Below are 16,227 nucleotides of genomic sequence, written 5' to 3'. Positions count from 1 at the left end.
GACATCATCTCACCTCCCTATCACCCAGGCCAGAGCTTTGGCTGTGGAAAGCAAATGGGAAGGGTGGATGACACTTTGTTCAATGTCAGATCCTGGAGGATGAAGGCCACAGGCCAATAGGTGAGGCCCAGTCTGTGTTACCCAGAATGCTTAAGTGTTGGGAGAGACTCGGTGGTTTCCATGGAAACAGCCTAATCAACCAACGCTAGACGGGATGGTTTGAAAATTTAGAGGATATTTATTTCTCGGGAAGGTCCACAACAGCTGGCAGGCACTGCCCTCCCCTGTTCCAGGGGATTTCTCTCTCCTTTTCTGAGAAATCCCCTCTCTTCTTGGAAGTGCCCTTGGGGAGGCTGGGATGTGAAGAGAAACCATACACAACACTCCAGAGCCTTAAAAAAAAGAAAGCAACAGACAACCTCCCCCACACAGATACACACATACGGAATAAACAGACATATAAAAGAGGCTGAGGCGCCGCTTGGGAGAGTGGGGCTGGGCGGCTCTGCCCCACTTCCCCCAGCCAGGAGGCTCCAGATCTAAATGGCATGGAAGTGCCCGACGGCCAAGCAGCAGCCCTGGCTTCAGAGAGAGGACCGGAGAGGGGGGCGGGGGTGGGACCTCTCCCTGGAGCTCAGGGGAATAAGGGACAAAGGAACCAATAAATAAATAAATAAACAGAACCCTAAGAGCTTGGGACCCCTGGGGCCTCTTTCCCTGAAAAGAGCAGATCCAGGGACAGGCAGAAAGGATAACAGGGAACACACAAATCCAAAGCCACACCTAACTGGCCTCCAGAGCCTGCATCCTTCAGATCCCAGAAGGGCCCAACCCAGAACCCAGCCTCAACCCAGCTCTGGAGGAGGGAGGGGTGAGCTGGGGAGCTTCCTTCCTGAAACTCTTGCCTTCATTCTGACCATCTCCACAAAGAGGGAGCCGGAGCTGCCTGAAGCATGGGCTCTTCCCCAGGAAAGCCGAGGCATGGCCCTCTCCCGCCCCTCTTCTCATTGGCCTTCCTGACCCATGGCATCTGCGTCAGCTGGGAGGAGCACTTGTGTGACTGTAAATAATCAGAACAGTCCATCCGGGTGTCCTCTGCTCCATTTGGCCACCGACGCCCCCACCGCCTCCAGCCAGGGCTACACTGACGGCTCCCTTCAGGCCGACAGGGAGGAGGCACTGGACAGAAGAAGCAAGGACAGAGAAGGGGGCAGAAGTTGCTGGAATGGACAGTTTGGGCAGGAGGCCAAACTGGACACATGATGAAGTCCAAGGACTCGGGAGTCCCAGGGTTCCCCCGGAGAAGCATGGCCAGCTGGGGGCTGGGGAGAGCACGGGGTCGGGACAGGCCGGCCGCTCAGCTGGGCAGTAGCACGTGCTGCAGGAGGTAGGTGAGGGAGTCCCAGTGCTTCCAGAGGAGGAAGAGGACGAGGACCAGGAGGGCAGTGCTGGTGATGCGCAGGCGGGTCTTCATGAGTGGTGTGATGAAGTTGGCGAGAGTGGACACGAACACCAGCAGCACGGCCATGAGCGCCAGGATCACGTTGATGAACTTGCCCAGCAGCGCCCGTGCGTTGGCGTTCTCCACGCCCTCCAGCTGCACCACCTGCTGCTGTTGCTGCTGCAGCTCCAGCTTGGTGACCCGGGTCAGGCAAGACTCCACAGCCTCCTGCAGGGACACAGGGGTGGGTGCATTGGAGCTCGGGGCGGGCAGACCCCCAGCCTAAACCCTACCTGCCCCTCCGAGGAGGTGACAATGCACAGGGTGCCCCCTCCGAAGGCCAGGCAGGGTAGAGAGTGATCAGCTGCAGCTAGGGGCCCGAGTCCTTTAATGATGACTATCTGGGGAGGACGGTGGGAAGTGGAAGTCTTGATTAAGGGGAAGCGGCGGAACCAGCCCACTCCCGGATTCCTCTTGAGGCTGCTGTACCTGGATGTCCCGGGCCCTTTCGTAGGACTGGTAGGCCACCTTCTCCTCCATGCTGGCCAGCTCCTGCTTCAGGTTGGTCATCTCATTCTGGTGAAGCTCGGTCAGGTCGTTGAGCTGCTCCTCCAGCCGCTCATACCTGGCGGAGGGAGGAGGTATGACACCAGTCCCAGCTCCCCAAGCCCCTTGTCTCTCCCCAGGATCAATTTCACTCATTCTCAACAATGACTCAACCCACCCCAGGTGTCCAGCCCTGTCCAATTTTAACAGCAACCACAATGAAAGCTACTACGTACACAGCACTTCTTATATGCAGGCCCTGGGCTAGGCACTTTCGCCACATTATCCCATAGGATCCTCCTCCACAAACCTTCAAGATAAGTCCTAGTGTCATCCCCATTTTACAGACGAGAAGACTGAGGCATAGAGAGGTTGAGGAACTTGCCTGAGATCACAGAGCTCATGAATGGAGGAGTCAGGGATTGACTAACTTCAACAACCTCAACCCTTAAGCCCTGGGCTAATAGGCTCTCCTGGGTACCAGGGACCCAGGGATATAGAGACACAATCCCTGCTCTGAAGGCACAAAATATAGAAGATGACTACTATGGCGGGCGGCGGGGGGGGGCAGTTAGCTTTCAGGCAGGTTTCCCCCTCAATTTTCCAAACCTTCTTCCCATATATAAAGAAGAAAAGGTGCCAACTAAAGAAAAGATCCCGAAGGCTCCCAAGGAGCAGGTGCCAAATGGCACACGAGAGGCGCAGAGCAAAAGCAGAGCCGACAGAAGGGAAGGAGGGGACAGGCTGACTCGGGAGCCCCGGCTGAACGATCACATGGACCACGCCAGACACCTACATACGGTGACTTTACAGGTTTGGACTCAACCCTCACAAACCCTGTGAACAGGGCTTCACGTTATTCCCGCTTCACAGATGAGGACACCGGGTACGAAGAGTATTAAGAACTTTGTTCAAGGTAAAGGGTAAAGAGTAGAGCTGGGATCTGAACCCAGGTAACCTGGCTCCAGAGTCAGCGCTCTTAGCCAGACTCTCTCCAGATAAAAGGCCATGTAGCTGGCTCCTGCCTCGGTTTCCCCTTTTGTACAACAACCATGTAATCATCAAGGAGGGACGCTCAAAGCTCCTGAGACGGGCAGAGCCTTCCTTCCACAGGCCCCGTAATCCTAACTTCCAGCTGCCCTGGAAGCTGGTGGAAGGGGCCTCGGAGCCTCTTCCTGGCCCCTTCCAGCAGCCCAGGAGCCTTCTAGATGCTCCCCCGTCTGCTGCTACCACCAAGTCTGCAAGCCGGTGCTCGGCCCCTCTCCCCAGGGCCGGGCCGGGCGGCACACACCTGTAGCGCTCCTCCTGCAGGCACTGGGTCATGTAGGTGTAGTCCCTCTGCAGCTGAGCCTTCAGGTCCTCCATCGAGTCCTCCAGGTGGGACTGGCCCTCCTTGATCTCCCGCAGCTCTTCCAGCACGGCATCCATGTTTCCGGGGGCGCCGTACAGCATGTTCGACTTGGGGCTCCCCAGCGCCGCAGCGGGCCCGGCCCCCGAGTTGCTGCCCGCCCCAGCCGAGCTGGCGCTAGCGCTGGAGCACTCATCGTCGCTGCCGTACTTGGGGCTGGACACGAGCGTGGCACTGCCGCTCAGCGCCCGGGCCGCCTCCTCGGGGGGCCCGTCGTCCAGAGGGTCCTTCAGGTGGGCGATGTTGTCAGCGCTGCCAAACTTGTTCCGGATGAGGCTGGCGAACTCCCGGGGCTTGGACACCACGGCGGTGTGGGTGGCCTGTGAGAGGCCGGAGAGGCTGCCCTTCACGCCCTCCACCACGCCACCCCCAAAGCCGCTGATGCCGGCGCGCATGTTGGCACCCACGTCCTTCAGGCCCTGCTGCATGTCCCGCAGCACATCCTTGGGCTGCCGCGACGGCCCGTTCTGCTCGATCTCCTTCAGGCGCCGGCGGTAGTGCTCCAGCTTCTTGTGCAGCTGGGCGATGGTCTGGGCCGACTTCTGGTTCTTCTTCTCGAACACCTGCTTGATGCGGGACACCTGCTGCTTGTCAGCGTTGTTGGCCAGCTTCAGGTACTCTGCCACGTTGTCGTCCCGCGCCTCCTGCTCGATCTTGATCTGCTCTGTGATCTTCAGGATCTTCTGGTGCAGGTGGTCGATGGCGGCCTTGGTCCGCTGGGGGTCCGGGGCCCCGTCTGGCACGTCCAGGCTGATGGGGCCATCGGCGTCACCGTGGCCAGGGCCGCCAGGGAGGCTCAGGGCCGCGAGGTCCCCCTTGTCGACCTGGGGAAGAAGGCAAGCAGAAGAAGCGTAAGTCAATCAGGAAACCAAGGGAGGGGGCCCACAGAGGTCTCTCGTGTGTCCCTGGACAACTCTGGACTTGGTTTTCACTGCCTGGAAAACAGATGCGGGATGAACAGGAAACTTTAAGAGTCCGAAAGGATAATGGCAATGACAACAGTATTCCCTCACAGCTGCCATTTAGGAAGGGCTTGCACATCTGCTATTTACCCAATCCCCACAACAACCCTAAAATGCAGTCTAGGCAGACCTGCTCCTCCTTTGGCCCAGAGAGTTCAAGCAAGTTGCTCAGGGACAAACAGCTTCAGGAAGACAGAACTGGCAGCCCAGAACTCTTTTTGCCCCATCACATGGACCAAGCAGGTCTGAGGCTTCACTGCAGTCACGGGGTTATTTCTCGGGGATGAGACACGCTGTCCCTCTGGACTCAGCCCTCCATAAGGCTCCTGCCTGGAGCAGGCCTCTCCCTCAGAGCTGACCAGAGCCTACACTTGGGCCCCATGCAGGCACAGGAAGCACTTCCCTGCACCCTCCCCACCTGGGCTTCCCCAGTGCAGCTCAGCGGGCCACCTGCCTCAGCGGACACCTCTCGCAGCCCTGCCCTTACCTTCCAGCTCCCTGGGGTCGTCAGCAACCTCTTCCGCTTCATGATGGCGGGAGCGCCCAGCCCTGCCAGGTCTCCCAGGCCAGGGAGAGGAGCACACCCCCACCTGCCTGCTGGCTGGGTCCCCAAGGGCTCGAGTCCCAGAAGTAACCCACAGGGAAGCGGGGCCCAGGCTGGGGGCCTGGGGGTACCAGCCATCCAGCGTGGAAGGAGGTGAATGTGCAGGAGGGAGAGGACAGCGCCTTTTCCTCGCAGGCAGGCAGGCTTCCTGAGTGCATCAGGGTGGCACAAAGAATGGAGCAGAGAGACTGAGAGAGGATAGGGGGCAGGGAGAGAGGGGAAGGAAAGGTCACAGAAGATAGGAAAGATGGGAAGCAAGGTCGGATGAAAGCAGGCGGGCCTGGAGCCCCACTCTCCCAGGGCCAGACCTGCCTCAGCCTGTTGGAGGACCGCTGTCCACAGCCGAGTCCCAGTGTCTTATCTCCACGCAACAACGGAAGCAGCAGGAAATGGCTCAACCCCCTGTATTTTTACACACAGCACACCCTGGGCCGGTCAGATATTCGCTATTTTTGTGTATGTGGGGGTGGGGGCAGGGTGAGGTGCACATGGGGGAAGGGGTTAAACACAAAGAAAGTGACCCCAGCTCGCAGCTCACGCACCGGAAGCAGCCCGTGCCAACTGCAGGCAGAAGCCACTGGGCTCCATCTCTGCAGAGGTGCAAAATGATTGGCAAACGCTGTTAAAAACAACAGCCCTGCCAAACTCAGGAGCCAGAGGAGGGTGTCTCCTCTGTGGGCTTCCTCTTCAGCCTTTTCAGGTCCCCGTTCCACTGGCGACGCTGGGTACAAAACCCATCCCTTCCCATACCTCCTGAAGTCAGGACTTTCCTCTGACATGTGCTTTGGGTCTCCCCGCATGTCCCTTTGCCCTCTGCCGGGTGCCGATACCTTCAGGACCTTGTATATCAGAGGAGCCAATTCCACAGTCTCCCTTAATGACCCGTCCCAAGGTCTACTCGTTGCAGCAATCTGACTTCAAATTGCATCGTGCAGTGAAACCCCTTCTTCCTGTGCTGTTCCTGCAGTGACGGCAAACACCCCATCTCTCGATTTTCCTGACCCTCAGTATTCCCCCCTGTAAAATGGGGATCATCATACCTCCTCTCAGGCCTTTGGTGAGGGTAACACAAGATGATGTGCAGCGAGCAGTCGGCACAGCACAGGCAGAGGCACTCATCAGTGCCGTCTGCATCTGCCAGCACAACATTTTGTGTGTGTGGCGGAGGAAATGAAGTTTATTTAAAAGGTTATACCAAAAAATTTGCTCAACATTGATACTATGAGGCAAAATTTAATTCTATATGCAACACACAGCTTTTAAGATGAAAGAACTTGACCCCTTTATAAGGCCGCTGTGCTTTCCAAAGAGACTCAACACTTTCCCTCTCTTCCACTCGCTGCGTGGGAGAAAGAATATTCAGAAAATGAGTTGGGATCTGGCGGCCTCACTGCCTGATGCTCAGCTAGGTCGCGGGCTCATCTTTATAAAGAGGAGAGCGTCGGTCCCACCTACTTGGAGGAGTGTCGGAGGACCTAATGAGACATGGACTCGCTGTGAAAAGCAAAAGTGCTTTGGACTACAAGGGAGTGTGAAAGAGCAAATTCCCTGCCCGTCCGGGCTCCAGTCTGGCAGCTCAGAGCCTTTTACCCCTCAATTTGGTGGCTGTCTGGCTTACAAATAGAAAAGCAGAGCTGAAGCTGGCTGTGAAATCCCCATGAATGAGAGAACAGGCACTCCAGGAAAATCAGCAGGGCCTAGTGGTGAGCTGAAGTGGGCTGCAGTCCCACCCGTTTCCCCACCGCCCGCCCCTCTTCTCTGCCCTGGGGCCCAGACTCAAGCCTGGGGTTCCTGCGGCAGGACCCCAGCTCCTTCCTGCCCCTCCACTGGGTCTACAATGCCTGGAGCCTCTGGCTGGCTCCAGTCACAGAACATGCCTCTTTGTCCCTGCCCCCAGGGAGTTCTCCGCTCCCTCCTCTCCCCAAGCTCCCCCCCCCCCCCCCAAGGCTGCAGCGCCCTTTCAGGACGAAAGGGAGACAGGGTGACCAGGAAAAAAGAGCCAAGGAGGCTGCAGACAGACAGGCAGAAGTACAAAGAGGGATTATGCTTTAACAAAGGAAGGAAAATTAGAGCATTAGAAGAAAAAAGATGAGAAAGCTGTTAAGAGGGATGAATCTAGCAGAGCACGAGGAGAATGAGATTTGCTCACAAAAAATAAGAGAAGAAGAAGAATCGCAATGAGACAGGATACACGGCCCATGCAGGACAATGGAAAGGGCACTAAGTGTGGAAGCAAACACCGGTTTAGAATCCTGGCTCTGTCACTTACCAGCTGTGTGCCCTTAGATATGTCATTAACTTTTCTGGGACTCAGCTTTCTCATCTAGAAAAAGGGGGTATTTCTACCCACCTCAACGGATTGTCAGGAGGATAAAATGAGACCATGAAGGCAATGGTCACAGTACAATCTCAGGGCACATGGCAGGTGCTCAAAAACAAATCACAATCAACTGACACTTCACGTCCACTAGGACGGCTAAAATTTAAAAAGGAAAATAACAAGTGTTGACGAGGATGTGGGGAAATCAGAAGCTTCACACCTTTGCTGGCAGGAATGCAAGATGGCACAGCTGCTGTGGAAAACGGTTTGGAGGGTCCTTAAAAAATTAAACATGGATTTACTTTATGACCCAGCAATTTCACCCCTAGGTGCAGCCCCAAGGAATTGAAAGCGGGTATTAAACAAGTACTTGTACACATATGTTCACAGCAACACTATTTACAATAGCCAAAGGGTGGACACAACTCAAATGTCCACTGATCGTTGGGTAATGGGTAAGCAAAATTGGTAGAGTCACACAATGGAATCTTACTTGATTATAAAATGAATAAAGTACTGATAGAGGCTACAATGTGGATGAATCTCAAGAGCACTACACTAAGTAAAAGAAAACAGATACTAAAGGCCACATACTGTACAATTCCATTTATATGAAATGTCCAGGATACTTAAATTCATAGAGACAGAAGGCAGACTAGCGGTTGCCAGGGGCTGGGGAAGGGAGAAATGGGGAGTGACTGCTTAATGGGTACAGGTTTCCTTTAGGGATAATGAAGATGTTCTGGAACTAGAAAGAGGTGATGGTTGCACAACCTGGGTGTGGAAGGCCAGGGCCCTCAATCTGCTGGCCTAGGTTGCAGGGCCAGCCCATGTCCTATTACAGAGTGGGTCTGCGGGAGGGTATCTGAGTCCTTCATCTTATGGGCACATTTTTAATACAGCAGAAGCTCTAGCTGAGACTTCCCTGGCGGTCCAGTGGTTAAGACTCTGTGCTTCCACTGCAGGCATGGGGCACAGGTTCAATCCCTGATCGGGGAACTAAGATCCCACATGCTGCTCAGCACAGCCCCCAAAAAAAAAAAAAAAAGGAAGAAGCAGCTCTAACTCACTCACTAAAAAGAGGAGCAATACAGATCACTGAACTCCCAGTCACTAGCAGGTGAAAACTCCCAGGGTGCCCCAGCCTGGAGCACGGCAGTGGGTGGCCTACACAGGCACTGCTGTTCCTCTCTCGAAACTGTCACAGAGCCTCACATGGCCCAGGCCACCCAGCCCTCTGTCCATGCCTAGCCACCAACACCATGGCCTCCTCACCCCACTCTCCTGCCTAAGAGGGGTCAGACACTCCGCAGGCACCTGACCCCAGGAAGAATCCCTGTGCACAGGGGGGCAAGTTCTAAGAAGAGGAGAACCGTGGAGAGTGGCCCATGCTTCTTCCATGACCCCTATCCACACAAGGCAACCCAGAGGCCAGGTCAGGGTGCCCTGCTCAGGGTGCCCACCAGCCAGGGCTGAGGTCACTGACACTGTTCTACACAGACAGTGATGTTCGAGAAGTGCTGATGAATGTTCTGGAAGAGCCAGAGCTGGGACGCTGTCAGAAGTGTCCGGGGCACAACCTTCCCTATTCGTCTCCCTGCTCTGGAGAGACACACCCCTGGGAGCACCCCCTCCACGAGGCTTCACAGCCCCTCAGACTCTTCTCCCTGCCCGCTTCCAGCAGAGCTGAGCGAAGCCGGATTAGGCGCTCTGCCAGGTTACAGGGCTCCCACCTCCTCCGGGGCCTGAGCTCACATCTCCATGTTAACCCGGCCAGACACGGGCCATGGATCTTCCTCTCACACACTGGCCCGGCAGCCTGGGTCCCTGAGGCAGACACTGTTGGGACAGAAGCATCCAAGCTTACATGAAGCTCCTCAGTGCAAAGGGGAAGGACGCTAGCCATGTAAACTGTGAGATGTGAATCATGGGTCTATTTCTCTAGCAACAGTACAAACACATTATAAACATGCTTCAAGATGGACCATATCAACAATTACACTTGCAAGGAATGCATGCTCCACACCTGCGCTCCCAGGTTCCCAGGAGACCGGAGATGGCCCCCAGCCTGTGACTCCCCTCCCCCAGGGACAGGCAGCCTCCTCCTACATTTACAAAGTGCTCTCCTGTTAGGGTCCCCAGAGCAAGCCGCATAGAAGATGATTCCTGTCCTAGCTACCTGCTCAGGGGTTGGAAAGCCAACACTAAGGTCACTCTTGGAAAAAAAAAAAAAGAGCAAAGAGCTTTGGGGCTCCTATGCCCCCCTTTAGGAGAGCAGGGTGGCCCTGTCATCCCGGGTCAGGTGGCCTGTGTGCCCCCTCCCAGGGTGGAGAGCAATGGAGTCGGGTGTCAACCCTGCTTTGTCTGTGGGTCTGACCAGATGGGCTGAGGTCCACGCAGGGTGCTGCTCCTGGGCTGCAGTGACTAAGAGCCCCGCAGGTGAGTGTGACAGGCCTGTCAGCCCGGGTGACTCAGCAGAGATGCTTCCATCTGCTGACTTCTCACCCTGTGACTCTGATTTGAGCACCCTTCTCAGGATGGAGAACACACAGATTCCCCTCTTTCCTCGAGGGAAAGGGAGGTAAGCCAGGCCAGGGTGGAGAGGGACAGCCATGGCCAGCAAACACCCCACCCCCTGCTCAAAGAGGCAGTGTGACCCTACAATGAAGCTGGGAGGGAGGCAACCTGACATCTCCCACACCAACCTGATGCTCCAGCCAGGGCAGACTGGGAAGGTTACGCCAACCCTTGGTCCTCAGCCAGGGGCTGCTCCCATTCTCCCAGATAATGCAGGTGCTATGAAGCCGCTCAACCCCGGCTCTGAGGCATCATCACAGCTAACCCAAGCCAGGTGCGGGAGGGGCGGGGAGGGGCGGGGAGGGGCAGGGGGTGGGGGAGGGGAAGGCACCAGCCCATCCAGTGGTTCCATTGGTGCCGGGAGCCCACGTGGCTTTTCTCCAGAGGGCAGGGAGGCAAATGCTTAGATAAAGGGGTACACGTGGAGGAGGATATATTACATATATACACCTGGGGCTGTTCACTGGGTAAGAGTAAGATGAAAAACTCCTGCAGTGAGACCCCAGCTGCCACACGAGGGATTCAAGGGCAGGTGCGTGAGGGACCTGGCTCTTCCTGCAGTGCCCCTTCCTCGTTGCATGAGTGCCCTCAGCGGCTTTACAAGGAATTTTACGCTGCTACGAGGGACTGCAGGGTGCAGAGTCCATACAGATGAGGAAACTCACTCTTGCATCCTTTCATGCAGCACCTACGATCTCCAGGCAGCCGGGCACTGGGTGGAGGCTTCAATCAGCCTCCTCCTGCAGCCAGCAAGTGCTTCCTCCCGCCCTGAGCCTAAGGGTGACTCTTCCTGGCAGAGCGACACTCCTCTCATCTAGCCCTCGGATTCCAGTCCTTTCTGATAGGTCCACCCCTTGGTTCTGGTCAAAACTACATCCTCAGCTCAGCCGCCTCATTCCCTGCCCTGCTGAGAACAATGCCCTTTTGTCCACACAAATGCCCTGCTGTGCTGTTCCCTCTGCCTCCTCATACCCACACCCTGGCTGGAACCCCGGAGCTGCCCTCCCACCTTGGCGCCTCCTTTATTCTCAATCCTCCAAATTCTCCCAAAGCTCCAAGCACCCAGCACTTTGCTCCTTCCGGACCCTCCTACTGGGATGGTGCTCACTGGCCCTTCACATTCCTCCCTCCCGGTCACTGTTTCTCTGTAGACAGAGGCAGCCACAAGCGGGAACACCCCTTCCGCTTAATTTCATGTCAGCTCCTCTGGCCCCACGCGTTGTGACGTCTGTAGGTTTCTGTGCCAGGGCTCCCTCACCCAACCCCAAGGGCCCTGCCAGCACCCGTCAGCCTAAGCCTGGAGGCCTGGTGTTCACCCCTCCTCCCTTCTCCCATCTCTATAATGGAGAGAGAAGAGGAGAGGGGGCCACAACCCAAGAGACTGGAGGGGAGCACAGCCCACCTGACAAACTCCAGAAATGGCTTTCTTCCATCCCCCAACCCCACCCCCATCCCTACCAGGGCCTCACCTGTGTAGGTACCGTTTCCCAAAGCCGTGCTGGTGTTGGGGTACCAGGGGCCCTGAGGCCCCAGCTTTCTGCAGGCTGTGCCAGGCCCCCGGGATCACAGTCCCTGGGCAGCGCTGGGCTTGCCAAGGAAAGCCGGGGTCTGCGAGCAGGTGTGCCGGAGCTCCCAGGCTCTGCAGCCGCCATCTCCAGTCTGAGGCCCAGCCTGGGGATTAGGGGCGGATTGCGCTGGGAGATTTCTCCCTCCCTGGGGCTCACGGCTGCTCCTTCCCATCTGGGAGGAGACAGGGAGGATCACCAAGCGGGTGCCCTCCTCCACCCTGCCCATCCCCAAGTCCAGCTGTTGCCACTATGAGTCCAGTGTTCATGAGGACATCCAGGTGTGACAGATAGCAACTCCTGCCTGGGGGCAGGTTGGGGAAGCACATGGCAACACGTGCACCTGCATCTTTCACCCAACCGGATGGATGCTCCGCCCCTCCCCTCCTCTCCCCTCTCCTCCTCTCCCCTCCCCTCATGCACGCACAAATGCCTCTCACTGTCAGAAGCCCCTCTCACAAACAGGCACAGTCCCATCAACTCCCTTCTTCAGCCTCAGAACAGAAGTGGACCTCCTAGCCAGGCTTCCAGGATGGAGGCAAGCTCTTCAAAGCCAAAAAGGCTGGAGCCTGGAGGGAACTCTCTGGCAGATGCTAACACAGCCAGCTCAGCCTGCAGTCTTCTGCCTCTTTCCCCGCTGCCCTGCCCACAGGCTGAAGGCACCATCACTCCCAAGGCTTCCTCCCTACTCCAATAACTGCCTGGAGGAAGCAGGCAGTAGCCAGCCTCACCAGGGGATTTCCTCTTCTCTGAGATCCTAGAAATCGACTTTCTGCTCTGGACACCGCTGCCAGCTACTTCCCCGCTAGCTTCTACTTCCCATTCATCACACCCCCCCCCTCCACCCCACCCCAGCAAAAACACCCAAGATAAAACATGGATGGCAAACTCACAGCCGTCTCTTCCTCCTTGGACTTCATCTTGACAGTCCCAGCAAGAAATCCCGTGAGCGGCCAGCAGAGGGGGCGAGAGACCCACAGTTGCGGAGAGCAAGCTGTAAGAAGGGTGCCGGGGTGGCCAGCAGAGTTCAGGGATCTGCTGGGCCTCTCTAAGGGCAGCTTCCCACAGCAGAATCACCAAAGACGACGCAGATTCTGCACCCACTTGAGCCTGGTGAGAGACTCGGGGCTTAAATATTAAGGATCGGCATGGATCACGCTGACGGGGCGGCCCAAATTCAAGAAGGTGCACGGAGATAAGGGCCCAGTGCTATCTCTAGGGCCCAATGCCAGGGCCCTCAGCCAGAACACCAAGAGCAGAAGTCCCCACACCCTAGGCTCGTGGAAACCTTACAAACATTTGTGGTGGCAATGACTTGGGGTCTGTGAGGACAGGGGCCTAGCAAGGGCACAACACTGAGGTCCCAAGTTGTGGGGCCGGCTCGAGCATAAGCAGTCAGGGCCATGCGGGGTCAGGGACGCTTCCAGCAGCTTCCCACACCTGTAGATGACCTCCCGCCTACGGCACTTGAGTTTTTTCTTCATGCTTTGGGCATGTGCACTGTTCCTCTTGCATAAACAAGTCTTAAGTCTTAATGATCCCAGGAAGGCAGGGATCAGATCTTAACTATATCCTGGCCCTTCGCTGTGTCTAGCGTAAGACTGACCCTTCCTGGTATTGACGTCTGTAGATGACTGCCTGATCTATCCCACGGAGCTGAGATGGAAGGCAGTCCAGCTACTGCAGTCTGTCCTAGGTAGCCACGGAGGCAGCCTGGTCTTCTCACACTCAAGACATCCTTCCTCTGCCCCCCACCCCCTTCTAGGCTCCGGCAAGCTAACATATGTAACCTTTTCTTACAAGCAAAACGGGGGGCGGGGAGGAGAAAAAGGAGAAGGCAGTAGCAGCAGAAGCCCAGAGGCAAGGAGGCGGCTGAGTAAGCCGAGCCCTGGGGCTCTCATGACACCTCACAAGGTCTCACTCCCCAGCTGCCCAGGATCATGAAGGCTCAGAAGCACCACCAAGAGGTTCCTTCGAGGCCTCACTGCACCACCAAGATGACCCTGAGGTGGCATCTGGCGTCTCCCTAATGGGAGGGTTCAGCTCACCTCCAGGGACAACTCACCCATCAGCACAATAACCGAAGAGCAGGAAAAAGTGGGGTGGCGCTCAGGGTGAACCATTAGTCTGCTGAGAGAAAAGGGACGAACAGGAACCGGAGTGATGTCTGCCAGGCAAACCAGCAGCAGAGAGGTCCCTTTGCCTCCAGAGTATGTTCTCATCTTAACATGTCTGAAACGTTCCCAAATCTGCCAGGGATGCAGAGTTTCCTGCCCTGGGGGTGGGAAGCAGGAGCCCGAGGTGCCATGACGTGGTGGAAAAGGTGATGACCAGGGTGTGGGTCTCAGCTCCATACCTGCTATGGGAGCTTGGTCGAGCGAGCACAGGCTCTGTGACTCAGTGTCTACCACTGCACTGGGAGGAGTGCGTGAAGGGGGGGGGGCGCTTGGAAAGCCCCGGCAGGAGAGGAGTGTGTTGCAGGAAGACACCTTGCTCCCTGGGGGCAGGTTACACCTTTCGGCACACGGCAGAGGGCTCGGGTCAGAAGGCCTGCTGTGACTCCTCATCCCGCCACTCGCTAGCAATGCAGCCTCCACAGGCCCTGTACACGCCTCTTCACAACTGCAAGAGGAGGCGGCAGCACCCACAAAGCAGCAGTCTGGAGAAAAAGGCCTCAGGGATGAGACCGGTGGCATCCGGAGCTGGAGGAGAGGGTGGGTGAGCTGAGCCCTGGAGATTCTCTGCAGCTCAGCTGCAAAATCATACATATGATCCTTATCTCCCAGGGCTGCAGGGAGGGGAGGATCAAACAGGAACATGAGTAAAAATGCCTGACACATCACAGGTTTTATTGAAATAAATGACTAAAGACCTAGCAATCCCACTCCTGGGCATATACCCTGAGAAACCATAATTCAAAAAGACACACGCATCCCTATGTTCATTGCAGTTCTATTTACAATAGCCAGGACATGGAAGCAACCTAAGTGTCCATCGACAGATGAATGGATAAAGAAGATGTGGTACATATATACAGTGGAATATTACTCAGCCACAAAAAGAAACGAAATTGAGTTATTTGTAGTGAGGTGGATGGACCTAGAGTCTGTCATAAAGAGTGAAGTAAGACAGAAAGAGAAAAACAAATACCGTATGCTAACACATATATATGGAATCTAAAAAAAAAAAAAGGTTCTGAAGAACCTAGGGGCAGGACAGGAATAAAGACGCAGACATAGAGAATGGACTTGAGGACACGGGAAGGGGGAAGGGTAAGCTGGGACGAGGTGAGAGAGTGGCATGTCCACATATACACTACCAAATGTAAAATAGATAGCTAGTGGGAAGCAGCCACATAGCACAGGGAGATCAGCTCGGTGCTTTCTGACAACCTAGAGGGATGGGATAGGGAGGGTGGGAGGGAGATGCAAGAGGGAGGAGATATGGGGACATATGTATATGTATGGCTGATTCACTTGGTTATAAAGCAGAAACTAACACACCATTGTAGAGCATTTATACTCCAATAAAGATGTTAAAAAGAGAAAGAAATGACTAGTCCTGAGGCTCCTTCACATGCGTATGTACACACACACACACACACACACACACACACACACACACACACACACACCCCACAGTTATTCTAGGAGGTGCCTGAAAGACTCCGCCTGGGACAGAAAAAGCCAAAAAGTAGCTACATACGGAGCAAAGTTGAGAGTGGCAGTGGACACAGGAAGAGCTGCAGCTGCACTAAAGCGACAGGCTATGGAAAGACATTAGCCAGCGAGCAACTGGCCTTGTGCAAAGAGAAGTGCTGCTGGGTAACCGCCACCAAGTGTGCTTCCTGGCAAGTCCTGGCTGCCCTGCCACCTCCTCTTTGGCCTGGCAGAGACAGGCTCCATCTGAGCAGGGGGACAGTGCAGTTGCTGGCCCTTCGCAGGCTCAGGCAGCTGAGCCAAGGCAGGCGTCTCCAGCCACACTCTTTCCGCTCTCACAAGTTACCCTGAGTCCAGGGCGACAGACGGGCTCCCGTCATCCTGGAAGGGGACCCTGGAAGGAAGCCTGGACCCTGAAGGAAGCCCAGGTCCTGTATGCCAGGCTCTCCTCTGCATGCCCAGCAGGTTTCAGCCCTCTCTTTCCCCGGGTTCCCCTTAATTTAGTTTTTTCTTCCTCTTCCCCTCGTTTTCATGCAGTGCCCCTTCTTTCTTTAATACTCTTAAATATTAAGTTTTTTCTTGTCTCTTCCTTTGCCATTGTTATTACTCTTCAGGTCCCCACACCCACCCCCCACAACACACATTCTTTAAAAAAATCTTCTTATTTTTCTTTCTCCTGCGGGGCGGGGGGGGGGGGGGGGAAGCACACACACACACACACACACACACACACTGAAGGGTGGGAAACCTGAGAAGTCATAGGCTTCAGGAGCAAAGACTAATGCTGAAGAGCAGCTAAATTTAGTAGCTTCAAATACAAGGTGATGTCTTCAAAACATTTCAGGCTCCAAATGTGCTGTGAAAATCTCCCGGTTAGGATTCCTCCATGAAAGGCTGGCAGCTGCCCCAACGCTCACCTCTTGGAAATGGGGGTTTGGGAACTGGTCAGTACTCAGAGGTCCCTCCCCTAACACTCACTCTTAGAGCCAGCCAGTTGGTGCATTTTCTTAGAAACTCATGTCACCAAAGAGCCCGGCTTCCCTCTGGGGACACACAGGAGGAAGGGCCACCTTCTTCAGGGTGAACTAGAGCAACTAAGGTGGGCGCATTTCCTAGGAGCATGTGGAGAGGCTCGGCCACATGAG

General features: G+C 55.6%; 1 protein-coding gene across 5 annotated transcripts in view; it reads right to left on the bottom strand.

The window, feature by feature from the left end:
• Window positions 1-215: 215 nt before the first annotated feature.
• TMCC2 (transmembrane and coiled-coil domain family 2) overlaps window positions 216-16,227 on the bottom strand; it is a 37,432-nt gene continuing 21,420 nt past the window's right edge. For 3 of the 5 annotated variants that reach the window (XM_027082749.1, XM_027082751.1, XM_027082750.1), the window contains 3 exons: window positions 3,279-4,219; window positions 1,931-2,066; window positions 216-1,669 (listed from right to left, as the gene is read on the bottom strand). In XM_027082749.1, coding sequence (XP_026938550.1) covers window positions 1,358-1,669; window positions 1,931-2,066; window positions 3,279-4,219 — 1,389 coding nt within the window. In that variant the 3' untranslated portion in view covers window positions 216-1,357. Of the gene's footprint in view, window positions 1,670-1,930; window positions 2,067-3,278; window positions 4,220-11,327; window positions 11,526-12,316; window positions 12,536-16,227 lie in introns of those variants that run through there. The other 2 variants (XM_027082753.1, XM_027082752.1) reach the window with 2 other exon arrangements.

This window comes from Aethalodelphis obliquidens, unplaced genomic scaffold (assembly GCF_003676395.1).
Source record: "Aethalodelphis obliquidens isolate GAN/ISIS:26980383/991018 unplaced genomic scaffold, ASM367639v1 scaffold48, whole genome shotgun sequence".
Classification (NCBI taxonomy): Eukaryota; Metazoa; Chordata; class Mammalia; order Artiodactyla; family Delphinidae; genus Aethalodelphis; species Aethalodelphis obliquidens.
This window is presented reverse-complemented; position numbering and strand designations above follow the sequence as displayed.